The 27,612-nt window shown below is 42.4% G+C and overlaps 5 protein-coding genes across 5 annotated transcripts; 2 read left to right on the forward strand and 3 right to left on the reverse strand.

Annotated features, from left to right (window-relative positions):
- The first annotated feature begins 320 nt into the window (after positions 1 to 320).
- On the forward strand, positions 321 to 3,535 carry LOC136468054 (V-type proton ATPase subunit F-like). The gene is made up of 5 exons (XM_066466911.1): positions 321 to 511; positions 620 to 702; positions 1,918 to 1,999; positions 2,676 to 2,758; positions 3,229 to 3,535. The coding sequence occupies exons 2-5, from the start codon at positions 640 to 642 to the stop codon at positions 3,391 to 3,393; spliced, it is 393 nt and encodes a 130-aa protein (XP_066323008.1). The 5' UTR covers positions 321 to 511; positions 620 to 639; the 3' UTR covers positions 3,394 to 3,535.
- Positions 3,536 to 3,882: 347 nt separating this feature from the next.
- LOC136468052 (DEAD-box ATP-dependent RNA helicase 48-like) lies at positions 3,883 to 8,814 on the reverse strand. The gene is made up of 10 exons (XM_066466909.1): positions 7,519 to 8,814; positions 7,027 to 7,133; positions 6,552 to 6,607; positions 6,227 to 6,451; positions 5,935 to 6,141; positions 5,706 to 5,792; positions 5,289 to 5,384; positions 4,994 to 5,209; positions 4,644 to 4,826; positions 3,883 to 4,359 (listed from the first exon to the last, which is right to left on the reverse strand). Exons 1-10 carry the CDS (start codon positions 8,580 to 8,582, stop codon positions 4,132 to 4,134), a joined length of 2,469 nt encoding a protein of 822 aa, XP_066323006.1. The 5' UTR covers positions 8,583 to 8,814; the 3' UTR covers positions 3,883 to 4,131.
- LOC136468053 (uncharacterized) lies at positions 8,788 to 10,945 on the forward strand. The gene is made up of 6 exons (XM_066466910.1): positions 8,788 to 9,094; positions 9,275 to 9,434; positions 9,561 to 9,748; positions 9,904 to 10,027; positions 10,211 to 10,341; positions 10,589 to 10,945. Exons 1-6 carry the CDS (start codon positions 8,864 to 8,866, stop codon positions 10,718 to 10,720), a joined length of 966 nt encoding a protein of 321 aa, XP_066323007.1. The 5' UTR covers positions 8,788 to 8,863; the 3' UTR covers positions 10,721 to 10,945.
- Positions 10,946 to 18,388: 7,443 nt separating this feature from the next.
- LOC136464880 (uncharacterized) lies at positions 18,389 to 19,045 on the reverse strand. Its single transcript, XM_066463832.1, has one exon. The coding sequence runs from the start codon at positions 18,901 to 18,903 to the stop codon at positions 18,628 to 18,630; it is 276 nt and encodes a 91-aa protein (XP_066319929.1). The 5' UTR covers positions 18,904 to 19,045; the 3' UTR covers positions 18,389 to 18,627.
- A 597-nt stretch (positions 19,046 to 19,642) lies between these two features.
- On the reverse strand, positions 19,643 to 25,660 carry LOC136464881 (ABC transporter F family member 3-like). Its single transcript, XM_066463833.1, has 18 exons — positions 25,319 to 25,660; positions 24,446 to 24,664; positions 24,082 to 24,271; positions 23,716 to 23,924; positions 23,457 to 23,615; positions 23,008 to 23,136; positions 22,838 to 22,939; positions 22,579 to 22,725; positions 21,950 to 22,012; positions 21,746 to 21,792; positions 21,606 to 21,665; positions 21,393 to 21,475; positions 21,191 to 21,285; positions 20,694 to 20,780; positions 20,463 to 20,550; positions 20,235 to 20,320; positions 20,050 to 20,112; positions 19,643 to 19,949 (listed from the first exon to the last, which is right to left on the reverse strand). The coding sequence occupies exons 1-18, from the start codon at positions 25,535 to 25,537 to the stop codon at positions 19,833 to 19,835; spliced, it is 2,163 nt and encodes a 720-aa protein (XP_066319930.1). The 5' UTR covers positions 25,538 to 25,660; the 3' UTR covers positions 19,643 to 19,832.
- Between the last annotated feature and the right edge of the window lie 1,952 nt (positions 25,661 to 27,612).

Consider the following 27,612-nt stretch of genomic DNA (forward strand, 5'->3'; position numbering starts at 1 on the left):
CACAACAATTCAGTCGAAACAGTGTTTTTCAGCCAGTTTCAGACCAGCGAACGGGGCCATTAGATGTCATGATCATTAGAAAATAAATTATAGATTTGAAGCTCTATAAAAAAGTAAAATATGAATAGATATATACCATTTTTGTCGTCTTTTTTAAGAATGTATAAGCGTCTTTTTAAACAACGCAGGGCATATTTGCTGCGAAAAAGAGAGAAAAGAGGTAAACGTATACGGACTGACACGGCACGGAGTAATACACGAATATACCTCCTCCAACACAGACAGCTTGTGGATCGGATTCTTTCTTCTCTTCCACATGGGGCCCACCTTCAATTCAACCCTTATCATCTGACGAGGCAGGTAGCCGAAACCGAAAAATAGATGAGCACACTGCAGATTAGACCTGCGGATCTATCCACACCGCGGAACAAAGCCGTCGGATCGATCGATTGATTTCGCGCCGGGTTTCCCTCCCGTCTCCACGCCCGCTGGCGGATTCGCAAGTCGCAAGGTCCAATCCTGATTTCTTTTTCCTGATCGCGGATTCCGCCTACCAAACCGGCGATCTCGTTCTCTGATCCAAGCCTCTTGTTTTCGATTGCTGGTGCTGCATGCGCAGGAAGGGAAGAGGCGGCGGCAATGGCGGGGAGAGCCAACATCCCGACCAACAGTTCTGCGCTAATCGCCATCATCGCCGATGAGGTAGCTCGCTGCCGTTCCATCTTTCTCCCCCTGAATTTCGTCTCATTACTCGGGGATCGGGATGTTTCCTTATTTGTGTGTGTGAAGATGCTAGGCTGTCAAGTGGTTGAGTTGATAAAAAGAAACGCATGATACTTCGTCTCCGGTAGAGATCAGATCCGTGGTAGGACGCTCTGCTCTGAACCAAGAGAGATTCCTCGCCGTTCCCTTTCTCGCTAGTAGCCCTGTTCGGCTCGCTGAAATTCGGCGGCTGCTGCTGCTGCTGATTTGTTTTGAGAGAAACAATGTTCCTTCCCTGAAAAGTAGTGCTGATAACTGTTGTGTTAGCTGTTCAGCTGCGATGGATCTGTCGATCGATTTCTTGCTGTTCAGCACTGAACTCGTTATCTATGTATTATTGCCTCTCTGCCGAAGCATAAGTATTAATAGTTAGGTTACTGTTCGAACACAGCAGTCACCAAATGCTAGGCTATTATCCTGCCATCATAAGAAGGGAACACAGAAATAGTGCTGTTTCCGTGTTTTGACTGTTCTGTATGGACAGCTGAACAGAAACTAATTGGTGGTCCACTACTTGATAGCATAGTATTTACTTCATGCATATTTGATAAACAGACATGTTTATTCTAATATAATATAGATAGATGCGAACGGTAGCATAATGCACTTGGTAACACAGTATTTACTTCACAAACAAGGCAACACGTCACATGTTTGTACTGGAGTGCAGCATAATGCACTTGCTGAACATAGGGACAGCTGGGTCATCTCCCATGCCACTTAACAGCAGCTACCAACTAACTTTAAAATGGACTTAAGTGGCATGTAATGTAAGGCACCCATGTTTGAGTCGATGGCAATTAAGGAAGAACAACTTTTCCAGTGCCAAATAAGACACCACTTTAATTTCTGATGGCAACTAAGGAAAAAAAAACTTTTCCAGTGGATGGTCAAGCAAAATGATTACAGAGAGAGCCCTGATATAATTTGACAGTGCTTTCTGGGCACTGGGATAGACTTATCGTAGTAGACAGTGCTTCTCCAGTCAGAGGATCGCCTTTTAATTTGATCTTAATACCTGTCAGATGTCACCTTGAGAACAGCCAGTTTTTTTATTATTATTATTCTTTACGGCCAGGTTTTCTAATTTAATCTTAGTGCACAATTATAATTCCACTATGGGAATGATTTTGTTGTCTCGACTTTATTTTGCAGGACACGGTGACTGGCTTTTTGTTGGCTGGAGTTGGCAATGTGGATCTGAGAAAGAAAACAAATTATCTTATTGTTGATAACAGTAATTCCTTGAAACTGTTAATATGCAAAGCCATTTGAGTTGTCTATGGTAGTTTGAACTTTCCTAGCTTTTGACTTCACAGAATAATGATGTTAACTTTCATACGAAGGTCATACATGACTTGCCAACTAATCCATAGTACTAATAGAGTTAAATGTTCAACTTGATTAATCTTTTGAAAGCTCTGCAGCATAGTGCGCTCACAGAAAAATGGCCTCCGGTCATTCTGTGTCACTCAGTTTATTGCAATATCGGCATGCCGTAGATTGCTTCAGCAATGGTTCTTCATAGTGATGTTTTTTATGGTAGATTTTGTGCAAAAAAATTGTACTTGAACATTACACAATCATCTGTGAATTCCAGTGACCAGTTTAGCTAATGTGTTGAACCTGAAGTTGCTCTATTGGGCTGTAAATTGCTCTGGAAGATACTCAATGTGACTTTGATTATATATTAATGGACACATTTAGGTTTTCCTTTGGCAGTTGGTGTACTTTTTTTGAACGATGAAAGCTAAAGCTTTCAGAAAACTGAATTTTATTTTCTAGCTCAACTTTTTTATGGCTCCTGTGTTTAGTTGAAATGCTGATCTGCTAGCAGTAACTTTTTACTTTTATTTATATTGTTATTGTTTGTTAGTATGTTGATGATAAAATCCTGTGTGTTTATGCTACAGAAACAACAGTTAAACAAATTGAAGATGCATTTAAGGAGTTCACCGCTAGAGAGGACATTGCGATTGTACTCATCAGCCAATATGTAAGTAATCTTGTTTAATACAGTTAATTTTTTTGTCCACCTATTTATTCTTTTGTATCATGGGATCATGGCAGAGCTAATTTTTCTGCCTCAAAAGTTCAGGTAAATGAGTTAGTTCTGTTAAATTTGCTCTGAATTCTAAACACATTAAAATGTACCTTTTAGTTTTAGGGGTAAAATTATGGAGCTTGTGGTATTTCATCACGACATACTTGCCTACCCCCCTGCAGGTGTAATTAATCAAAATCCACTTAACCTTTGGTTGTGCTTAGTTCTAGACCTACAGGAAAGTGCTTGCTCAGTCTGCAGAACTTAGGCTCCTAATATTGAATGAACATTGGGATTCCAGCAATGCACCAAAATCAGCTTTAAGCTTTTGCATTTTGAGTAGTTCAGTAAACGTTGAAATTGAAATGCTTAAAAAATGATATGGAATCTGTTCTCTGAGGTATTCAATTTGTGTCTGTCAGGTTGCAAACATGATAAGGTTCTTGGTAGATGGCTACAACAAACCTGTTCCTGCTATACTGGAGATCCCGTCCAAGGACCATCCATATGATCCAGCGCATGACTCGGTTCTTTCTCGCGTGAAATATCTATTTTCTGCTGAATCAGTGGCCTCAGATAGGCGATAAAAGTATTATGACCTAATGTATCTTGTCAGTGATGTGCCTGGGCCATTTTATTTAAAATGAAGATGTATTAACATGTTCTGTGTCTGAATGAGATTCTGGCACCGATGATTTTATTTATTTATAACAATTTGTCTTTTCGTAATCACAATTTGTATTTGGCTGATATATTCTTTCCAGCACAGTACTGTACTTCGTGCGCTGCACACATATCATATTGAGTAATTAAACCACATGCACATCTCGCCTTGCTTATTTGGTGACCGCTCCTGCAACCTGCCTTGGTCTTCACGCACCAGTTCGTGCCTTGGTCAAGTCCGTTTAAGCTTATTCTCTCTTACATAATACTATTGAATCATCCAAAATCAGCCCAAACCTAACCAGCCGAACGGGCCCTTGGTAGATGCTATTCCATCTAAAAAAACCCAGTTAAGCTGCTTAATGATGATCAAGCAGATCCTAGAGGGAAGCGGTACCATAATACAATGAGAGTTGAAAAGCACAGCTACATGTTTCAATACCTTTTGGATTACAATAATTCGCATGGAAGCCCGTCTTATTCATCAGTACCACGTCAAGGAAGCTGATCAATGGAACTACCAGTATACAGAAATGCCACTACATAGGTGACAATAGAACAAACACTACTCATCCCTGAGACTATGTGGTGAATCTGTACACTAGATAAAAGACTAAGGGAACACTAAGAAATCCGTGCTGCGTTTTCAATGGAGGAACAAATCATTTCCTAATTCGAATCCCAGGGACATCCTTCAGCCCCATTTTCAGTGCGGTCTTCCGGTATATTGCTGGAGGCTTCTCCAAGCCGATCGAAGCACCAAATCGATTTGCTAAGTCAGCAAGCATGGTTTTATCTCTACCTATGTCAGCAATTGAGTAGTACCCAAGCCACGCGTGGTATGCTGCTTCTTTGATGCTCATGTCAACAATTTTTATTGAATCGTCAACCTGCATTGCAAAACGTGAATAAAAGTATGACAATAGCTGAATAAGCTGATCATTGACTACATAATCACTACAATATAATGGGGCAGCAATTAAACAGTGAACTGAATAGTGTTATGATGACATAAAACATCAGAAAAGCTGTTGTGGGCACACATGTGTAAGTAGCGTTTCAAATGAAGTTCTCGTAAGCATTAACGATATATTGCATGATGAGGTGATTATAGGACACTAGAGTCTAGTTCCTAAAAGATAACAAGAACACAAGCTAAGTTAGCAATCTGGACCTTTTGTTTCATCTCCTGACCAATGTCTGGTGCTGGACACTTCTCAATTGGGAGATCAACTATCTCATTCAGGAAATATTGTTCCCATGGTGCAAGTAAAAGAATTCCTTTGCCAGATTTACCTTCCCTTCCAGTCCTTCCAAGCCGATGGATGTAATGCTCTCTATCAGGAGGAACACCAACCTAATCCAAGAACCATGTATGTCAGTACTGCAATACTGAAGCACAGAAGCAATGTAATCATGCCACGCAACTGTAAGAGTTAGACGTCAATTCTCCAGTTGCTTAGGCAAATAAATGGTAGTGTCATAAACTTTCTTCAGCTACAATAATCATGAATGGAATTTCACCTGAACCACAAGGGTGACATCTGGATAATTCACCCCACGAGTAGAAACATCTGATGTTACAAGAATTAAGCGATTAGAGCCCCGGAACTCTTCAGATATGCGAGTTCTAAAAAGCTGAGGTTTTCTTGAGTGAATTTCCCTGACATTTAACTTCAAATCTCGAAGCATGATATACATAAATTCAGTCACCATGGCTGTCGTGCAGAAAACAATAACCTGAAATTTGAATATTATTAGTAAAACAACACATTGAAGTTCTTACAACTGGTTGTTTGAAGAAAATGAGATGCAGGACCTTGTAATCAACTTCACGGTCAATATGCTCTCGAAGTAGGTGATGAACCATATGAAAATGCAGCTCATGTGGTACCACAAGACATGACTGCTGAACCTAAAGCCCAACAACAGGAGGTAGAAATGGGTCAACAGCAAACAAAATTATTTTCATACAGAGAATAGAAAAGAAGGCTAACAGAGGACCACAAACTTCTATTTTAAGCTAGACATGATTTACAAATACAACTCATGTATCCCTAAAAAAAGCATGGTGGTATAATATTCAAATGGTCAAACTAAAGAGTGGATAATATATGGCTCCAAACATTTATACGTGTGTATCAAGTATCTTATCAGAATAGTAAGAGAGCCAAATATTTAGAGGAGAAAGAGTATACCTTAGTTTCGTTTAAAAAAAATAAAATAAAGAGTATACCTTAGTTGGGGTTTCAACAGCTCCAAGGCCCACTGTGTCAACAAAAATGTGATCCCTCTTTAATACTAGCTGTGAAACTCTTCGAACCTGTCAGTCACAACTAGCAACCATTACTCCCAGTTTTATGATTGTGGGTATTCATTCACAGATATAGTATAATATAACACAGATGGAGTTAGAAAAAAATATACATATATTGGTGCACGAGCTATGCTGATTATTATACTACCTCTTTTGGAATAGTAGCTGAGAAGAGCAATGTTTGTCTTTGACGTGGCAAGCTATCGACGATCTTTTCTATGTCTTTACGGAAACCCAAATCTAGCAAATGATCAGCTTCATCCAACACAAGCAATTTCAATCTCATCAAACGAACAGAGAATGATGATTTGTTTTCAATGTGATCCAGCAGTCTACCAGGTGTTGCAACTAAAATCTGGAAGGGAAAGAAGGAAACGGAAAATCGTCAGGCTAAAGTAAGTTTTGTCTTGATCTTCAGTAGGTTGATAAATATGACAAACCTGGCATGGATCAGATTCTAAACGTCTCTGATCAAGCTTGAATCTAGTGCCACCAATAAGAGATTGAACACCAATTCCTTCATGGTACTTCAACAAGACATTTGCTTCAGCTGTAAGCTGAATAGCAAGCTCTCTTGTAGGGCAGAGGACAAGAGCAAATATTGGAGATACTCGCTGATTTGTATTGCTCTTCATAGCATTCAAGACTGATTCAATTGCAGGAAGCTGTTTATCAATCCATTTTGAATAAATTGGTTGAACAATATGAACATCAAAAGAAACATAATTTCAGAAAATAATATAATATATCATGAGTGAACATTACCAGAAAAGCTGCACTTTTGCCGGTTCCAGTTTTGGCCTTGACAAGAACATCTTTACCTGCTTATATATAGTAGTATAGTATAAGTGAGAAATTCGATGACTTCTGTGATAACATGTTCTGATAGTTCAGGCAGAGATATAACGGAATGATATCATAAGGTCGAAAGTCCTAAAATGAAGAAATACTTAAGTCAAGCAACATGGACCATATGCTTATGCTTAAAGAAGATATCACAATGTACAAACAAAGATTTAATAACCTGACTTCTTGAGAGATGTACATGCATAAGGTTACGAGGGGCAACCTCAACCTCATTCTGACACATATGTTCTCAAATTCTTTTGAACGCAAACACATGTTTTCCTCATATCACAAAGTTCATTCTTTTTCCTTTTTTTTTGTGTAAAAGAAATGTCTAGAGAAAGTAAAATAAATATAATACCTTCAAGACAAATAGGTAAAATAAATATAATACCTTCAAGACAAATAGGAAGAGCTGCCTCTTGCACCACAGTTGTCTGTACATATCCAGCATCATTAAGTGCTTTGACTGTCAGAGGGGAGACACCACACTCATCAAATCTGAAGACAGAAACAACATAACTTGCTGGTTATATGGATGCTATCTCTATTTCAAAGTAAGACAGGACATGCAAAATTAATTTTATTATTCACCAATCATTCATTAACCTTGAGTCAAAAAGAAAAGTACCATGATGTGCAGTGATGAGCAATCTATATTGCCTCCACTCTTTGCATTATTGTTAATTTTTATGTTAAAGGTCAGTGTCATGATAAAACGGTACTCCAGAAGCTGAACTAGAAGATTTCATACAATATGATGCACACATTTCGAGAATATTTCATTTCATTGCTTTACCTAAATTTCATGAACCATACAATATGAGGTTCCTAGGCTACACAGCAAATATGAACAATAGCATATAATGAAATATGAGAGTGTGACCTTTTACTGGTAAGCAGAGATTCACCCCTGGACTCGTAACGCCTCCTCTCAGTACCCAAAACCTCTCTATTTCTGATCTCCTCTCGCAGCTCTCGGATTCTACCCGTGAGATCATTGCTTTCCTCCTCGTAAGACTTGAGCACCCGCCTTTCCTTCTTCATATCACAGTTCCTGAGAGCAGCACTGCTCCATCTCCTCCTGATGGCACCTGTGTCCTCAGACTCATCAATTTCTGAATCCTCTTCGCTCGAAGCCCCAAACTTTCCAAACCTCAGATTCCTCTTGCGCGCAGATGCACCCTCGTCATCCACATCTGACAAATCTGGTCTCCATTTCCTGCCAAATCGCCTCGCAGCCACAGAGTACAGGCTCTCCTGATTAAACAGCGCCAATGGTGTCTCCCTCCTTCCATTCCCAACCTCAGTAAGGCCTCTAGCAACCAATGGCCTCAGGTCGACACACGGTTGCCAACTCACGGAGCAAGGAGTCATCACCGAGTAAAACCTCCTGGGATCAACGAAACCGAGTGGCGCCAGATTCCAACGCGGGCACCAGGGCGCCACCGTTCGGTACTCTCTTCTCGGATTGAACGCGGCCAAGGTCGGCCCCTTTCCCCTGTCTAAAGGCTCCCTCCGAGGCCTCGGTTGCTCCAGAGCGGCCAGGTCCTCCCAGTCCTCCCAACTCGGTCCTCCGCGGGGCTTCCCAGAGTCCAACTGCTGCTGCCGGTGCTGGACACCCGACGCGATCCCAGTCGGCGGCCGCTTGGAGCGGCGGAGGGGTCCGTCGTCCTCGTTCCAGAGGTCCTCGGAGCCGGGCCTGCGGAAGCGGTCGGCGAGGGCGCGGATGTGGGCGCGCGACGAGGTGGGCCCCTCGCACGGCGGAGCCTCCGCGGCGGCGGCGCCCGGGAGGCGGGAGGCGCGGATTTCGGAGCGGAGGCGGGCGAGGTAGAGCTGCTTCTCGTGGCGGAGGAGCCCCCGCTGCTTCTGCCGCGCCAGCTTCTCGTGCATCCGCTTGTACTGCCACTTAGACAGCCCTCCCGGGAACGTGCGCGGCCCACCCCCCATCGCCGCCGGCAGCAGCGACGGCGGCGTAGGGTTTATCGCTCGCTGCTGGGTTTTGGCGGCGGCGGCCAAGGCAACGCAATGCAACAAACTGTGAAGTGAAGAGAAGAGCAGTTAAGTTTCCGCTTTGAGGAGTTGAGGTTTCCGCCTCCGCCACCAGGATACGTATCCCTTTATCAACTGAAGTGTGGGACCCACGGCTCCGCTTCAATCCCGAGCCCTTCCCCTTTGCTTCCCTCCGTCGCAATCTCACGGAGGAGCGAGTTCACCGCAGATCTCTCGAGATGGCGGGGGAGGAGGAGAGGAAGCGGGTGCTGGTGGTGGGCGGCAGCGGCTACCTGGGCCAGCACCTCCTCGCGGCGTCCTCCGCCGCCGACCGCCTCGACGTCGCTTTCACCCACCACAGCCCCGCCCCGCCGCAGCCGCTCCTCGACGCGCTCCCCTCCGTCCGCGCCTTCCGCGCCGATCTCCGCTCCGGAGACGGCCTCGAGGCGATCTCCGCGTCCTTCGGCCACGTACAATACGCGTCCGCATTTCCCACCGCGCGCAACTCTCTGCTTCATACGAACTTCAGCTCTCACTGATTCAGTGATTAACTGATTGGCGATTGCTTGGCTGGACGTTACATGAATCACGAGATCACTACTACATTTCACCGATAACAGAGCATACTAACATGTACCTATTATGTTCAGCCACACGTAGTTGTCAACTGTGCTGCGATGTCAGTTCCTCGGGCATGTGAAATGGATCCACCTGCTGCTATGGCTACCAATGTGCCTTCTTCACTTGTGAATTGGTTGCTGAGTTTTGGGAATGACGACTCACTTTTGATTCATCTGTCAACTGATCAAGGTACAGCACTCACAATCCTTGGTGCCATACTCTGCTACTCAGACATTTTTATCTGTGGTGCATACTTCATGTATGTTCATCCTAGACTCAAGTGTACAATGAAATATGCCTCTCTTGTACTGATAGTTTATGAGGGGGTGAAATCCTTCTACAAAGAAGAGGACGAGACAGTGCCGGTGAACATGTATGGAAAATCTAAAGTTGCTGCAGAGAAACTCATTGTTGAGAAATGCTCAAACTATGCGATCTTGAGAAGCAGCATTATCTATGGGCCACAAACAATCTCTCCTGTGGCAAAATCCCTTCCCGTTCAGGTAAAATGCACTGCTCAGCACTCATAAATAGTGTTATGTTCTTCTCCCCAACTATAAGTAAGTAGACTCGTGTTGCTAATGTTTCAGAATTGAAACTGATTCTACAGGACCAGAGAAGTGTCTAACTAAGAAAAGTACTTGCCATTTGGATGCAGTGGATGGATGGTGTTCTTTCACAAGGCCAGCAGGTTGAGTTCTTCAATGATGAATTCCGGTGCCCTGTCTATGTCAAAGATATGGTGGACGTAATTTTGTCATTGACAAAAACTTGGTTATCAGGTATGAGTTTGACTTGTGCATTTGTGGAACTCAATCAGTAGCAATATTTTTTCTTGTGTTCACTCTATAAACAATTTTAACATGTTCCAGTTCATATATTATAACGCTTCAATATTAGTGTTTTCCTATTAGCAATTGTTTTCCATTGTGCCATGGTGACTGACATCAAAGTGCATGCTGCAGATGGCAAAAAAGTCCAGGTCCTCCTGAATGTTGGTGGTCCAGATAGGGTATCAAGACTGCAGATGGCTGAGTCTGTTGCTGTTGTTCGTGGATATAACCCCAGTATAATCAAATCTGTGTCTGCATCATCGGTATTATCTTTCCTCTGGAATGTAGCATTGAAGCATCCATATGATATCTGCCTATTTAGTGTTAACACGAGTACTATTAGAACACATTTATCCAACAAGCATGATGTTTTAGATACAAGTTGGTCTTAACTTTACAACTGAAATAGTATCCAACATTGAGCATTGAGGTCCCTTTAAACATTTTGCTTCCATATGCTTATTTTTCCATCATAATATCTTGTAATGCCCGCATCTACCTGTTGTCCAGGTTAATCGAGGGGTAGGTTCTCCACCAGACATATCCATGGACATCACCAAGCTAACCCAGATTCTTGGTATCAAGCCAATCTCATTTCAAGATGGAGTCAGAAGTACACTTGATGCAGAAGCCAGTACATGACACTTCCTCAACAGTTTGCTTGAGTTCCTAGGGAGTTGCTTGCATTCAAATATGAAAGTGTGACATAGAAAATCACATTTAATTTGCGAAATTTCAGTAACGGTAAATTTCTGTTGGATCTATGTGAAATATGTAACTTTGTACCTACTAAACACCAATGGCATCATCGGTGTTACTGCCTGATTGTACTGTACCATTATGAATAAAAATGGCATTCATTTTAAATCATTTTCCCCAGAAATATGTAACTGTATTGTGCATGTATATTACAATTTACAACTAATGTTACCCTCATGTATTTTTTTTAGAGTTTTAAGGCTTTGCCCGTCTTAGCATTAAACAAAGACAATAGCATTCAGGTGGATCTACCCTCATGTATTTTGTTTGTTTGGTATTTTCAGATTTGTTGCTGCCTAATATTTGGCTTTAATTTCTAACCCTACCTTGGTGAGTTAGTATTCTATATAGTGCATAACCCTGTATTGGATTGAATAGAGGTGCTGGCTTTGCTACTGCATTACCTATAGGGCAAAATATGGGCCTAGGTGACAATAGTTGTCATATTCACACGACCAATTCCCATGAGAGGTGCATTCTGCTTGTGGCCAAAGCAACATGGTTTGACTCAAACCATTGTCCTGTAGAATGACCTATTGGCAAAGCTAAGTACTGTTACTCCAGAGCTAATCAGGCTTTAACATGTATTTTATAGTGGGTTGTAGCTCCTGTGGCACTAAAAATTTGCATTGCTTTTGACCCTCCTATTGCAGGGACATGAGAGGGGGATGGGCGAATCACATTCACATGTGCCTAAACCTTACAATAGCTATAGTCAGTACACCAACTCTTTGGCGCAACTCTACCACGACAAGCTTCCTCAGCTCTGCAAGTCTGCAGAAACTGCAAAATCATATGAACATGCATGCATATATTATACGCAGCAAAGATTGAACCACTGAAAAATTGAGCACTCACACTTACTTTTTAAACCTGTTTTCTTCTACCACTTTCTGCACTTTTTAACAGGTCCTGTTGCTGTAGCAAGCCCGTTTTGTGCTGACAGATATTTGTGGCACATCTTCAAAGCATGACGTGCAGACTGCATCACTCGACAACCTTACCAGGTAAGCATACATATTAAACCTGTGTATGGTATGCCTGTAGATTTCCAGTTAATCTCCAGCTAAAGCAGCAAATGCTCATCAAGGGTACTAAATTTGGTTGCTTGATAATAAATTGCCATTAACTCTGCCTGTAGTGAGACACACTATTAAATATTAATGAGTAACGCAGCAGCACGGTCGATGCAGAGACACATCAATTAACAATCCAGCACGTTAAATGGGAATCAATATTGTCCTGTCATGATTCTTTTTTCTTCCCCCTGTTACCAGATCTGTTGAACCTTGCATCGACTTGACCAAACAGTAGACATAGAAAAATGTAACTGATGTCTTCTCTGCCAGTCTGTAGTCAGCTGCCCATTCCAGCCTCCCTCCTAAAAAGATGTAATTTGGATTTGTATGTTGTCAAACTTTTAAAATTTAATTAAGTTTATAGGAAATATTATTAATGTTTATGACCCTAAATAGTTATATTATGGAAATATATGTCATGATTAAGCTAGCGGCATATTCGGTATCATAAATGTTAGTACTCTTTTGTTTAAAATTGTCATCAAATTTAAAACTGTTTGCCTTCTCAGAAAGTGACAATTGCATTTTTTTGGGCGGGGGGAGGAGGAGGATATTTTGTAGTCACTCTGCTGGTAATTAGAATTTGCAATGCATAGAACTCACTTTGGTCCATCACATTGAATTGCCCCATCCAGGTTCAAGATTCTGCCAGGATAATGGCCCCGCCTTTTTAACTACATGTTGGTAGACCCTCCATACCTGTGCCTCTGAAGGTCAGCTTTACATTCGACACTTGTGCCTTGTCCCCTGCAAACGCTGCAGTGTTTTGCTAGATTAGTACTTAAGATTACTGAGCACTGGTCTTGATTTGGATTTCCACCAGATGTGGAGCCTAACCGGTTGGTAGGGATACCAATGGTGTTATGTTAGCCTAAGCTACCCTGCGTTGATACTCTAATCCCAGGGCAGCAGGGCTGTTTTGAGGTGAGAGAGAGGGAAGCAGAAGCCATCTCACCTCTCAAAGAACAATTGCTTGTAACTGCAACCAAAAGAGTACTAATCTAGCATAATAGCATGCAAGGACCATTGGTTGCTTGCTTGATCAGGCTAACATAATAGCATGCAAGGAAACTGTCACAGACAGCCAAGAGTGTCAGTCAGTAACCTCTCGGCCTAAGCATTTCTTTATTATGCCACATGAGTTTCATGAATCTTTCCGTATAGGCCTTGGAGAAAGATACCAGAGCATCCTAGTGCCAAATCTCTTCAGAAGACCCTGACAGCAAAACAAAGAGGGCTGGGGGTCTGGGGACACATACTTCGAAGTTACCTAAACCTAACCTAGCACATGGCTACAGCATTGTTACTGTAACAGTGGAAGTCATACTTGCCTGAACCCAAAGTTTAAGCCGATGGGATACCTGGCACTGTGTCTGACTGTCTGTGTACATACTTCTTCATGTTCATTCAGAAGCCACGATTTATAGGTCCCATATCAAAATATAGCTGCTAAATACATCCATGTCCAAAAAAAAGAATGCTATTTTAGATTTAGACTAAGTCAAACTTATGTTTGACTAGAATTTATTAATATTTGTATCTCCAAATAGATTTACTGAGATATATTCTATAGTTCATCTACACATCATAAATATTAGTACCTTTTTGTATATTTTTTGGAAACTGAAGGAGTAAACTGAAAAAAAAAAGAAATCTAGAAAGTAGTAGTGATTTTTTTATATTAGCAAAACAAACGCGTTGTCATCTATCAAGAGTTAACTGGATCATACCATTCATTTAGAGCTCTATTTCTTGTTGCCCGTGTCTGCCCCCCACGGGAACAGGGTATGGACTATGGACCCCCAGCTAAATCCATATTAATACCCTCAGACGGTCAGACTCAGACCCTGGCCTCCCAAACACCTCTCTTTCTCTCTCTCTCCCTCCCTCTCTCTAACATATGCCATGAGGATGTTCTTCCGGCACTTGCTCTCCTGCATCCTCCTGCTCTTGCTAATGTCACACCTGCCAAGCTCGATCCTCGGCTTGAGAACATTGAGAGGAGAGGAAGCGAAGAGCGAGTTGCGACGCCATGAACAGGAGCTTCCGCCAGCTGTATCTCCTTCAAAAGAGGTGGACAACGACGACGCTGCCGCCGCCAGTAAGTTCACAGTCTCAAGAAGAATGGTTCCTCCAGGTCCAAACCCTCTCCACAACAGATGAGAGGATCGGGGCAGCATATGCTGCTGCTTCTGGTATGGTCTTCAGCCAAGGTAGCAGCTAGCTAGCTCTTCTCATCAGTCTCAGCTACGGGTGTTGTGAGTGGCATGCACTCAACAAAGTACCCTTCACCTCTTCTTTTTTTTTAGCCTAGATGTCATATGAATGATACAGATGGATGCATATATAAGTTGAATACTAATTCCCCATGTAATGTGTTTTTGTTGCATTGATTTAATTTATAGGCAGCTTTGTACATATATTTTTATGATATTAAGGTGCAAAAGTTGTTGTGGTCGATGGATCTAGATTTTGTATGTTTATTTACACATGGTTGTAGGTTGTACTCCTGTGTTAGTTAGAAACAACAGAGATTTCAGTGAGTCATATATGGTTTAGCAGGAGAGGGGTTAAAAAGGGGCTGATTAGACAGTGCAGTACTGTATGTTGGGATGGTTACTTGTTTGTTTTGTTGTGTCAAGGAAAGGAAGGTGTGATCTGTGCTGGTTGTGTTATCTCTTGGTAGTTGAAGGGCTGCCATCTGCAGAAAAAGAAAGAGCCGTCTGCTAGCTCCTGTGGTTAGGCGTTAACAAGTGTTTTTGAGTGGTCTCGCTCAGTCGGATGTAATGGAAGCACAAGAAAGTAACTTGTAAACTCACGCTTGAAGGAATGGAAACCAGATTACTTTTCATAACCTGTTTATCATCTTTTCAGAGAAGAGAAAAGAGGCTGAGGTTGGTTGGAGAAATTTGAATGTTTTTTAGGCCTGGTTCAGCTCCTCCTCTAAAATTTACTCTCTATCCCATAAAATGTTTGGATATATACATAGAGTATTAAATATAGATAAAAATAATAATTAATTGCATAGTTTGTCATTAATTTACGAGACGAATCTTTTAAGACTAATTAGTCCATGATTTGACAATGTGGTGCTACAGTACACATGCGCTAATGATAGATTAATTAGGCTTAATAAATTTGTCTCGGGGATTACTTACGGATTTTATAATTTATTTTTTTATTAATATTTGAACACTCTATATAACACTTCCTTATAACATGCGATTTGACACTGCTAAACTTTACGTCCAATATTTAAAGGAAAAAGTCTACTTGTCCCCCAACTATCATACTTGGTCTACTTCACCCCCTCAACTATGAAACCGTCTGTTTTACCCCCTGAATTATCTAAAACCGTCTGTTTTACCCCCCGGGGCGGTTTTCAGCGGCTGTTTTGCTACAGTAACAGCGGGTTTGCTACAGTAACGGTGGGTAAAACAGACGGTTTCATAGTTGAGGGGGTGAAGTAGACCAAGTATGATTGTTGGGGTCAAGTAGACTTTTTCCAATATTTAAACATACCGGTTTGGACAAGCTGGCTACTGGCTGGGGGGAGAAAAGGGAAGTAAAGAGAGTACAACAGCATAGTGAGTGAGCAGTATCGGTCAGCGTCTCCCCCGCAGGACGCGCTGATGGGACAGTGAAATTAGGTGCAAATATTGTTTATTTAGTTATCTATCTTTTGTTTCTGTTACCCGAGTGGGTTACATTACGCTGTTGAATTTGGACCCATCGATCATGAGTATGGTCGGCGCGAGATTCGCTTCATCTTTTTTTCCTTTACAGTGAGTAGTGCACAATATTTCTAGTGGCACTCGATTTGGAACAATATATACAGGAACTTTCTCTGTTTCCTGTTTGTTTTTCTGTGAAAATAGACCAATTTCTATCATTTCAATTTTGAAAGGATCTAGACGTAGCTACGTCAAAGCTGGAGAGAGGAGAGGGAGTGAGATCGGTCAAATTAAGCTCGAGATCAAGGCAGATATCTGGCTCCGTTCGCTTCGTTAAAAAAATAAGTTAAAATACTGTTTCGTCTGATTTGTTTGTAAGAGAAAAACACTGTTCTAATTAAATAAATAAACTGTAAGGTACGGATTATAGGGAGCGAATAGGGCCAGTGGTCAGGGCCAATACAGCTAGCTGTGTACTCAGACTACTGTACTACAAGTTGTACTAAATAAAATCACTACTAGTTGGTGTGGGTACTATTAGCATTGTACCAAAAAATGCCCCCACACTCCAACGCGTGAGCATCTGAAGGTGTGTGTGTGAATCGACAAAGACGACTCTTGTCTCGCTCACCAAAGCAGAGAACATCACCGCCGTGCAGCTCATGCGCTTAGTGAAAGTGTCCCTTTTTTTGTGTTTTTGTTTTCACATGCATTTGAAGAAGTTGGTCCTCCATAATATATATATATATATATATATATATATATATATATATATATATATATATATATATATATATATATATATATATATATATATATATATATAAACATATGAGGAAAAAAATGAAGAGGTTGTTGCTCAGGTAAGGCGTGGCGAATCTAGAAATCTAAAACATCTTTAAACTGTAGACCTCCTCCTCTCTAGCTCTTTGGTATTTAGAAATGTTGTAGGTGGTGGGGCCGTGGGGTTGAGTCCCATCGCTGGATCCGCCCTAAGGGAGTGTTTAGTTTCCCTAAACTCTTAAATTTGGCACTATGCAAAAAGAAAATTTTCCGTCACATTAAACTTGCGGCACATGCATGAAGTACTAAATGTAGACGAAATCAAAAACTAATTGCACAGTTTGATTGTACTTTGCGAGACGAACGTTTTGAGCCTAATTAGTTAATGGTTGGACAATTATTACCAAATACAAACGAAATGCAACAATGCGCTATAGTGTCGCACAATGAATTTGTCGGCGCCAATTCCGGCCAACTAAACAAGGGCTAAGTAGCTTCATATGAGACGAGAGGCAGCAGCCATCATCTTTCACGGCGTCCAGCCGAACAAGATGTGATGTGCATTGCACGAGCACGTGCTCTGACTGCGATGCGCCGAGGGGGCACAAGCACAATGGCCAAGCCTTGTTTGTTGGCCCAGCTGCACGTGCTCTGACTGCGATGCCCTTCATAAAACAATCGTGAAAGAGAAACAGAGAAGAAATCCGCATCGACCAGTTGCTCATCATACACCAACACCACGGTTCATTTACTTTCTCATTCAAGGCCCAGCTGCACGCAGGCACACCACAATCTGTGCAGGGCAGTGTGCAGGCAGCGACGTCCCAATCGCCGCTCAACGCAGCTGACGACTGACAGCCGGCCTGCCTCCCTCCCTCGGTATTTATTTACCATCAGTACTCAACATGAAACAAAAGGTACTCAGTACCCTGATGCACGAGCATAAGCAATTAACACGTCCCCAGTGCTGCTAGTACTTCTGTACCGTCCCTCCTCAACCTAACCTGGCTCCGCCAGATCAAGTGCTGTCATTCGTTACAGGGACTTCAGTATTGCACCAGCATAACCTTACACCCTGTCATTCGTTGTGTACATTGGTGCTGGTGCTAATAATATTGATGGATTGCACAAGACTTACTTGCATAATAATCAGAGACAACCAATAAGATGATAATTGCTGCAGCAGATTACAGATAAGAATCCCAAATCTGTTTAGTAATACCCAACAGCTGGGGAAAAGGGTGTGTGATATACCTTATCTATACCTATCTATCCAGGTGCACCAAGACATTAACAGACAGAAGAAGATCTGAAATATCAATTGGGGTTGGTAGTTTTAACGGTCTCGATCCTATACTACCCATCGTGAAAGAATGTCAGGAGCCTTCAAATCAAATTAAACAGAATATCATTATATACGGAGTACTATCATCCAGCGCTAACAACTAATCTCCAGAGCTCCACGTGAATTCATCCTAAAACGTGCATTTTTTTTTTCAAATAAAAGGGAATGGCATTAGCCTCTAATCAGGCAGCACCAACACATAATCTCCAGAGCTCCATGTGAATCAAATCCTCAGATGTGCAGTTTCTAATAAGGGTACTAGTTATAGTTACCTACCGTCTTGAGGTAATCAGGGCGTATGGTAACAAAAGATCAAAACCAGAGAGGGCTCATCCATGTGTTCACTGCACAGTGGAATGATTTGAGTAACGATAATTCAACCTTTATACAAGCAGTTACGAAAACGGATGATGACATTTTCATGAGCAGTTTGGAAGTGATGACTAATGAGGCCACCACCCACCACACTAATGATGCCAAACCAAGTCGGCAGATCCCAATGAATTTCTATGTAAGCAGCAACAGGCCACGTTTATGTCTAGTCCCCACCCTGAGTTCAAAGTGATTGCAGATTGGAAGCATTTTTAACGTCATCGGTGATCGGCCGATCGGTCGTCATCGATTGTGATCGCATTCATTTTTAACACATGACGGTTGAATCCAAACAACGGGACGAACAGCAATTTGATGATGATGGACTGACAGAGTTATGAGAAGCATATAAGTGGTTTTGAGTCCATTCAAACTGAGTGACACGGGATAGTAGTAGTATTTGACAAGAACGCAACACACGGACTAACTGACTGCACACACGCGCGGCTTATTTGGCGACGAAGGAAGGCGAGAGAGAGATTTCTAACACATAACAACAGTAGCAGCTAGTAGAAGCAAGGGATGGATCGGTTGGATTCATACGGGCGGCAGGGGCGGCTGCTCTTGCTTCTGGTCGCCCTGGACCTGGTCCTTGGCGGCGGCGGCGACGACGGGGAGGGAGGAGTCCGGATCGGGATTGACGACGTCGTCGTGGCGGGGTGCGGCGGCGAGGATGAGGGGGCGGTCCTTGGCCTCCTCGTGGTCGCGGTCGTCGTCGTCGTCGGTGGAGAGGTTGATGCAGGAGCAGCGCTCGAGGGAGGCGAAGAAGGCGGAGGTGACGCTGGTCCCCACCCAGGTCGCCCAGCTCTCCATGGCCGGCGAGGCGAGGCGAGGCGATCGATCTGCTGCTAGGGTTACGGTGCGGAGGAGTGGGTCAAACCAAACGCACGCGGAGAGGCAGGCAGGCGAGGAAGAGGAAGAAACACGGCTGAGTTGCTTCGACTCCACCAGCACAGCACAGCAGCGGTCAGCGGAGGAGAGTAGTGGCACGCACGCCGGACGACAGCCCATCAAAAGATACAGGAATGCAAGGCGGCAAGGCCCATCGATCACAGCCCACCCGACGGCTGGCCTAGCAACGTAGTACGAGTAGCTGCTTTCTGTGTTTTCCTTTTCTTTTTCTTTTTACTAACAAACATGGTCGTGTGTAGTAAGTAACGGAATTGTTGATTCTAAAAATTAACGGAATTGTTGCATGGCCATCATGGCTTGTATGCCTCTTGTTTGGATTTCGATTGTGCTGCTCACCATGGCTAAAACACGCACTATTCGAAACATGGTCCCTCGTTGGACTTCGATTCCGCTCGCTTTGAATTGAATTAGAAACATGAAAGAGTGAGGTGCTGTGTGACGAGCTAATGCACACACACAAACAAAAAACAAATGAGCAAGACAAATTTTCTTCTTTCAATGAGTATATATCGCTTTTCTCTGCCAAAGAAAAATAGCTCCCTTCTTTTTCCGTGACAGGGCCCAACCAGTCAACCACTCCACGGGGGAAGTCACCACAGCTTTCTCAAGAAATCCACGAGGTCCATACATACCCAAACGGTGCACCAAAACTCTCTGCATTTATTATGTTCACAAAAAACTCCAAAATTGATACGCATACGGTACTATTACGTAGCAAGCATACCGTCACCATCCATGTGATGCCACCTCTCAATATAGGCTATGGCCGATAAAACACATGCTACTGTATGACTTCGTCACGGTACAAGGACAGGCGCATACATGTTTTGTTACTTGACCATCTTCTTGTAGTCCTTGAAAGTGCCCGAGAACGGGGTCACCCTGCCCTCCGACACCACCCAAAGCTCGTCCACGCTTCCAGTGATGAGATGCTCGTCGTGACTCACCTGCGAAACCAACACCACCCGCCTTAGTCATCAACCCAAAGGAACGACTTGCAAGCAATACGAAATGCAAATCTACGCAGTGAGTGCTGTCTGGTCATACCATCAGCACTCCTCCCTGGAAGATGAGTAAACCCTGGATGAGCGCCTCAACCGCGTCCAGATCCTGCAACACAGAACAAGTTTATATTCAGTTCGGTCCGGTAATAGCTGCCTCCCAGCCCAGAGGTTCCTAATCCTCCATGTCAAAAAACAACAATTGGTACGCAGCATGATGATTTTGCTCACAAGATGGTTAGAAGGCTCGTCGAGGAGAATGATGTGTGGCTTCTTGAAGGTTATTTTCGCGAATGCTACCCTACTCTTCTGACCACCTGGAATTGCAATTGCTTTGGTTAGGATATCGAGAAATCAGCAATTCTGTTCTACACGGAGATGAACCCCTTAGCAAGGATGCTATAGTTCTGCGCCCGTTTCATCAGCTAAAACCTTCTATGGAATTGCTACGATTTCTACCTGATAAAGTGTACATAGGTTGGAGGGCAAGGCTTCCTGAAACACCAAAAGAACCCAGATGTGCCCTCAACTTCTGCTCAGGCACACCCTGCAAACAGCGCCATATACATTTTCTCACTTATAAGATGCCATTCAAATTCAGGTCACATGTAGAAGGAATATCCATCTTATTAGCTAACCACATGATGGAGCTCATATCCAACAAACACCAAAAGGGATGCTTCAACTTACCGGGTAGCACTTCATCATGTACAAAAGGGGATTCACCGTCAAATCAAGGCCATCAACATGATGTTGATTGAATACAGCCATGCGAACCTGTAAAAACAATCATAAGAAAATTTCAAAGAAACAAACAAAAGAGAGGATCCTGCATGGAAAACATGGCAATCAACAATGATAGCAAATAGATCTCATCATTTGTGATGGGCACTATTATGCTAGTAAACCAAAGAAAAAAAAACATTCAACATTAAGGATCAAGGTTCAGATTATTTTGTCTGATTCAGTAATGGCACTGATTGATACAAGCATCAGAACCACACCCTGACAAGTGAAGACCCAATATGCACATACTGGCATCTCAATACAATACTGTTATGAAATTCAGACAATAAAGCTCAAATGACATAAATCAAAGTTCATGTAACACAGCTTTGTTAAGGTAGAAAATGAAAAGCATTTTAAATAATGGTAAACACAGCTGTAGCTACAGAAGAATGAAGCACCTTGGGAGACCGGAATACTGTTCCAGAAGTTGGCTGCAGATCCCCAGATATTAGTTTCAGTATAGTGGACTTGCCAATGCCATTAGGACCAACCACTGAAATAACAAGTCAACGAGGGATTGAAAAATGGAAGAACGACAACTTCAAAAACCAGACATTAATATGCAGTAAGATTACAATGAGTGGAACAAGGAAATCATACTTGCCATGCGGCTGTCAAGGTCAATACCAAAATTCAAATTTTTAAACAAGGTAGGCCCTCCAGGGTAACCAAACGAGGCATCACTGCAAAAATGGAAAGAATTATTCAACAGAGAACACATGGATGTCTAAAATTTGCCTTAAAGAAAAGGTAGAAAGAATAACAAACATCCAAAAAGATTTCATAAATAGCATTAGGTATCAGAAACGAAACCTGAAACTAATAATTGGTGGTCCAGGGCGATCATCTGGGGTTGGAAATTCAAATTTATAGCTGCAAGGAATTATTTGAACAATTAATGAGTTGATTGTAAACAACATACCGAAGTACAATAGTTTAGGGAGCAGACATACTCTGGATCACTGACAACTGCATCAACATGTTCCATTCGCTCCAATGCCTGTGATAGCACAGATAAGAATTTCAAGTCAGACATCAAATTTGTCACTGAACAACATCCTAGATCAAAATGCCGGTTGAGAGTTTGTCCATACAGTATCTGTTAAGTGAAACAACTACAAAATTATTTACATGGAGACAAGAGTGAAAAAGTGTACCTTGATTCTCGATTGAACAAGTGATGCTCTCTTTGCATTGTACCGAAACTTGTCAATGAATGTCTACAAAGAGAAAACAATTAAAGTTCATCCCTGGTCTTCGAGAAAATATCGAGCAGTGCTTAATATCTTCAACAGTTTCCAGCTAATTAAAATTTCCATTCATCTTTGAGCTTACATCATGCAGAGATTTGTCCCAAGTGTTTGGTCTCACTAGACAATGAAAGCAGGGCTAGCCCAGCTCCAGCTGCCTACAGTCTCTAATTGGCCTATTACCACGTTCAAGCTAAAGAAAGATGCAGTCTAATGACTACTACTACCTCCACTTATGTAACATGGTGTATCAGACAAGCTGGACAGCTTGTTTTCTTGACATTCTCCTTGTCTGAACATTTCTTGTCTATGGTACAAAGCTATATGGTGCACTTGAAACGACCGGTGACAGTGAATGATTTGCTTATGTGCTCTTGAAAAGGAAGTGTAGAAACCCATAAAAGACGTGTGAGCACTTTGTTTTTGTATAGATCACCTTCCAGGTCTTTTTTTGCTTCAGAAACTACATAGTTTTCTTGAAAATAGGCATTAAAGCACTCTCAGAATGCATGATACTTGATAGAAATACAACCAACCTGCACGTGCTGTCTGGCCTTCTCATTTGTTTCGAAGGCTTTCTGCTGATTCTTAAGGTGCTCTTCCCTTGTCCTCTCAAATGTGTCATAGTCACCTTTGTAAGCATGTAGTTTTCTACCATTTAGATGAAGGATATCGGTGACAACCTAAAAAGTTCTGGCCATCAGTTCCAGTTTAAACTTTAAATCCACACAAGAAAAATATGCTATGCAAAATTTGTCAAATTAGCTCCTATGAAATGATATTGGGTGTTCATACCGTATTCAAAAACTCCCTTGCGTGTGATACAACAATGAATGTCTTTGGCCACTTCAGGAGATACGTTTCTAGCCATAACACAGCATGAAGATCAAGGTGGTTCTGGAAAGTGATATGTCGTTAGCATGTGCGAGCAAGTGAAGAAAAATAACCCCACATTTCCAACTTACTGTCGGCTCATCAAGTAGTAGCAAATCAGGCTCAATGAACAGAGCACGTGCTAGAGCTATTCTCATGCGCCATCCACCAGAAAATTGTTTTGTTCGCTTGCGTTGCATTTCTGGAGTAAAACTAAGACCCTGCAAATAATTCCTCCATTCAGAACAGTACAATGAAAATATGTAATGTGAGCACGATGTGCAAATCACCAAATCCTATGTGGTTCCTGAGATCAACATGCACAAATCCTACATGAACAGATGCACTCCAAGTACAAAACATCAAGGAAATGTGATCGCCCTTATTGAGGATTATCTATTTCAAGACGCATAGTTGCATACTGATGCTTGAAAGAAACATTGATGTGTAATCAAGGTAAGTGCTGAAATCAAAACTGGAGCAAAAGTAAACCAATGACATGATATTGTGCGAATGGTACAAACAAGGAAATAAAACAGACCGCCAAAATTGATGCCGCACGAGCCTCTGCTGCATCCGCATCAATGAGCTCAAGCCGTTTATATATCTCCTCAAGCCTCTTGCTGATAGAATCTTTGTCAAGGCCATCCTTGCTCTTGCCAGAGCTCTGCCCAAACTCAGCCTCAATCTCTAAATCTTTCTGCAAAACAGTGGCAACAATTAGCAGATGGGCAGAACACATGACAGATGCAGAAAATTCAAAGGAGGAAAACCATCAGGCAATTATGCCCCTAGTCAACCTGTTGTTGAACCAGACGAGCTTCTTCCTGCAAAAGTTGAACTCGTTCGACATCGGTGTTCAGAACACACTGCAAAGCTGTTGTATCATCGCCCACAACCTCTTGCTCAACATGCAATATCTGGCAATTCTTGGGAATACCATCAATCGCATGCAATGCCATCGCTCTGAGAAAAGATGTCTTCCCAGTCCCATTCCTTCCAACAAGACCTGAAACGGGTAAATAAGAAACTCTGAAACTTGCAGGGTATCATTTCAATGATAACTTTTACAGATATGTATAAACGAACTGCACATGCATGCTTCCCGGGCCCTGGACACAGTTTTATTATCTACTGAAAGCTACCAAACACCACAAAGTACTCACCATAGTGCCTTCCAAAAGCAAGTGTTATAGTGGCTTCTTGAATTAGATCACGACCACCAACAGTGACGCTGAAGTTCTCCATATGTATATCCCTAACAGCTGGTCCACCATCATTACTGTGGTTTACATAAACAGGAGGCATTCCAGCCCTAAGTTCCTCCATCTCCGCGACATGCATTTGATATTGAACCTGTGCCAGCAAGAAGGACAGTCCATAGAAGAAAGAAGAGCATAGTCAGGAAGGAAAACCTGCGTCTGCAAATAAAATAAGAACAGAATGGGGAAGATGCTGAACATCAGATGTATACTACCAAGAATTGCATCATGTGGCGATCTAAGAGGAGTCGTCTGCAAAATAGATTACCTCTCTTTGCCTCTCCTCTTTTCTTTTCCTCCGTTCAATCTTGGCTTTATCGCGCGAAGACAGCAGCGGTCCGTCGAATACTTCTGGTTGCGGCTTTTTTGGTGCGACGTCATCATCCATCCCCGCATTCATTCGTAACGGTGTAACAAGGCTGCGCATAACTTGTTTGGGTTTCACCAGACCATGCTTTCCAAACTTTTCACAAAGCATACTGCAGACCTATAGTGGACCGAAACAAGACACACGTAAGTGCTTCTGCATTTAGGTATCAATCAGCAATCTCTTTATTATCCATTTCCCAAGTGGATAGATTTCCTCACTGGCTCTCAAGGCTCTCTGTAGATATTATAGCATGACCAAGGGAAAATATGCAGCAGGTGGCACCACAGAAATGAACATCTAAATTGCAGAAAGCATCAGGAAGTTATGAAGCTAGGCTCCAATTCAAGCTGGTCTGATGACAACTGAGTCACATTGGATTGCAAAATGTTAGCACTACATCAACTAATTCCGAACAGCTATCCTCAAATTACTCATTGGATGACACACCCACCAGTAACTCAAATCAAACAAACTAGTGCAGTTGTCTCATATTCAAATCACGCAGAGAGTTGCTTTAATCAGAGGAGCTGGCTCCTGATAATTTAACCAAAAAACAAGGAACCACAGAATCCCAGCAATCCATAGCGCTTATGTGCAGCACGAAGCAATCGAGGCCATGACCATATCTGATTACCGGTCAGCGAGATGGCAACCTAGTCTAGCGTGAGTGGGATTAGTCAGATCGCAGAACAGACAGACCGTTGGTAGTGGTAGTGGTACCAGGACCAGGAAGGAAGGGCAAGGCGGTAGGGGTGTACACGGGGGCGGTACCTGGAGGCAGTGTTCCTGATCGGAGACGCATCCGGAGTCGATGAGCAGCTCCCCGAGCGCCTCGAAGATGCCGTGCCCTTCCGGGGCCCCGAAGTCGAAGTCCTCGTCGGCGAGGACGTTGGCGATGTAGTCGATGATGGGCTGGTCCACCTCCTCCACGACGTCGGCGCCCAGGACCTCCCGCACCACCCCCATGCTCGCGGCCGGCGCAGCCGCCATCTTCCCTTCCTCTTACCCTAGCGCGGCGGGCAGCGGGAGGGGGAGCCGGGCAAGGGTTTGCACGCTTGCTTGCTTGTCAGCGACCCGGCTCCGCCTACTGCTGAAGCCAATGGCGCGCCCGAGGACGACGCGGCCCAACCCACACTATTGCGGCCCATCGTGGTCCACTCCTAACCCATGTGAATTGTGGCGGATATGAACAAGCTATTATACGTGTGCCATTATAAAAATTAATAATTACTCACGTATCATCGTCATCACATCACATCACACTATTAAAAGAGCGTGTTTTTTGAGGGACTCTCCCCATATAATAACCGTTCGATTTATACGTCGTGTTATATGAGCCATTCGTCATGTGTCATCTTACTCTTCCTTTATAACAACCGTTCGATCTACACGTCGTGCTATATGAGTCCTCCATCATCCGTGATCTTACATGTAAGACTCCTTCTAAACCAAGATTCAATCTTAAATACATCTCAATATATAATCCAACCAGCCACCAGGACCAGGAAGGAAGTACAACTTCTACGTTGACGTACACCATTATTTTTCTTGCACTCCTGAGTCATGGCACGTCAATACGGATGCATGCATGCAACTAATAAATAAATTAATTGGAAAAAGAAAAATAATATGAAGGCACGTCAATATGACTGCATACGTGCGTGTGTGTATTAGCAATTAAAAGGAAAACAACATGCATGCAACTAATAAACAAATTATTTTCCCTCAAAAAATAAATTAATTAATTAGAAAAAGGAAAATACACGTCAATATGAATGCATGCATGCGTGTATGTATTAGCAATTAAAAGGAAAATAATAAAAATCTAAACACACATGATTTTGTTTGTTATGACAAAAAAAGAAAAAAAACTAACACGTGAGGAAGAATGCGACTGCAGGGCCTCTTCTAACGGATTGACCTTCCTGGATTCGGTTTTTCAACTAATTAGAAAATAGAAATTGAATTCCTTGGTTAATGGGCCCGTCAAATTAGGCGGCCCAATAGAGCACCGGTCCTTCTATGTATCTCGGATTAGAATTTCAAACGTGCGTTACTTATAGTACCGCATTGTGAATGAACAATAGCTGCAACGTGAAGGTGCAAATAAAACCAAGAAACACCCAGCAACACAATTCACACGTGAGGGACAGACAATCCTCCAAATACACATAATGTATGACAAAAAGGTGAAAAATAAAAAACTAAATATGTTTGTAAGAAATGATGAAAAAACGATCATGTACATGTGTTTTATCCTCTACTTTATTTTTTTGGCCAAAAAGGAAAAAAACATAAAATTACGTTGTTTATGGGCCAAAAAGCCTGCTAAATAAATTAAAACTACATTATTTAAGTCATAATTATTTTGCATCTACAAATGCTTCTTTATTTGTATCACGTTATTTTATATCTATTCATTTACGCATAATTTTATTACATCATTAATAAAGTCATAATCCCTCACATTGTTTGTACGTGCCTACAGTACACGTTGGGTAGCAAAGTATGGAAAGGGTAACTGCTGAAAACTTATAAGTAGTAAGCTCACTCCAAGATGAGTGCTCTCTTCTCCGACCTCCCTAGAGCCTGAGACAATGATGGGTTCTTCACCCATACGAGAATGGGGGTTCTCCAACCCTACGAGGATGGATGGACAAAAATATAGAAATAGAAAAAGATAGCGGCAACATGAGCCGTTTAAAAAGGTGACAAGCGAAAAGTGCAGCGAAATATGCAGTTGAGGCATAACGAATGATTTGAACCTTGTTCTACACGACCCGATCAAATCGATCAAGCACTTGCCATCTACCTTTATAGTATATGGACAATTCAATTAACATTCCATTTCATTTAAAATAAGTTTTCAGAAACACATGCCTGTCGCACGTGCATATTTGCTAGTCATTAAAAAGGTTGAGTTATCGTAGTTACCACTGCTCTAAACTCTTTTGCTTTGCAAGCCATTCCATCCACGTTCTGTTTGTTTGTCATTGTTTGGGAGCCCTGACATGTGGACCCGGGCTATGAAAACGTCCAAAATACCCTTCTCTCATCCCTATCCT

This window comes from Miscanthus floridulus, chromosome 7, assembly GCF_019320115.1.
Source record: "Miscanthus floridulus cultivar M001 chromosome 7, ASM1932011v1, whole genome shotgun sequence".
Lineage (NCBI taxonomy): Eukaryota > Viridiplantae > Streptophyta > Magnoliopsida > Poales > Poaceae > Miscanthus > Miscanthus floridulus.

Excerpts from the sequence above, each read along its gene's own strand:
- LOC136464880 (XM_066463832.1), bottom strand. The coding sequence starts at position 18,903 with ATGGAGAGCTGGGCGACCTGGGTGGGGACCAGCGTCACCTCCGCCTTC.
- LOC136468052 (XM_066466909.1), bottom strand. The coding sequence starts at position 8,582 with ATGGGGGGTGGGCCGCGCACGTTCCCGGGAGGGCTGTCTAAGTGGCAG. Across the intron at positions 6,608-7,026 it reads TCTTCCTATTTGTCTTGAAG|GTAAAGATGTTCTTGTCAAG; the intron begins GTATTATATTTA and ends ATATATAAGCAG. Across the intron at positions 6,142-6,226 it reads TAGAATCTGATCCATGCCAG|ATTTTAGTTGCAACACCTGG; the intron begins GTTTGTCATATT and ends TTTCCCTTCCAG.
- LOC136468053 (XM_066466910.1), top strand. The coding sequence starts at position 8,864 with ATGGCGGGGGAGGAGGAGAGGAAGCGGGTGCTGGTGGTGGGCGGCAGC. Across the intron at positions 9,749-9,903 it reads CAAAATCCCTTCCCGTTCAG|TGGATGGATGGTGTTCTTTC; the intron begins GTAAAATGCACT and ends ATTTGGATGCAG. Across the intron at positions 10,342-10,588 it reads AATCTGTGTCTGCATCATCG|GTTAATCGAGGGGTAGGTTC; the intron begins GTATTATCTTTC and ends CCTGTTGTCCAG.
- LOC136464881 (XM_066463833.1), bottom strand. The coding sequence starts at position 25,537 with ATGGCGGCTGCGCCGGCCGCGAGCATGGGGGTGGTGCGGGAGGTCCTG. Across the intron at positions 21,666-21,745 it reads GCAGTTGTCAGTGATCCAGA|CTATAAATTTGAATTTCCAA; the intron begins GTATGTCTGCTC and ends AATTCCTTGCAG. Across the intron at positions 20,321-20,462 it reads ACCTATGTACACTTTATCAG|GTGGTCAGAAGAGTAGGGTA; the intron begins GTAGAAATCGTA and ends TTGCAATTCCAG.
- LOC136468054 (XM_066466911.1), top strand. The coding sequence starts at position 640 with ATGGCGGGGAGAGCCAACATCCCGACCAACAGTTCTGCGCTAATCGCC. Across the intron at positions 2,000-2,675 it reads TTATCTTATTGTTGATAACA|AAACAACAGTTAAACAAATT; the intron begins GTAATTCCTTGA and ends TTTATGCTACAG. Across the intron at positions 2,759-3,228 it reads TTGTACTCATCAGCCAATAT|GTTGCAAACATGATAAGGTT; the intron begins GTAAGTAATCTT and ends TGTGTCTGTCAG.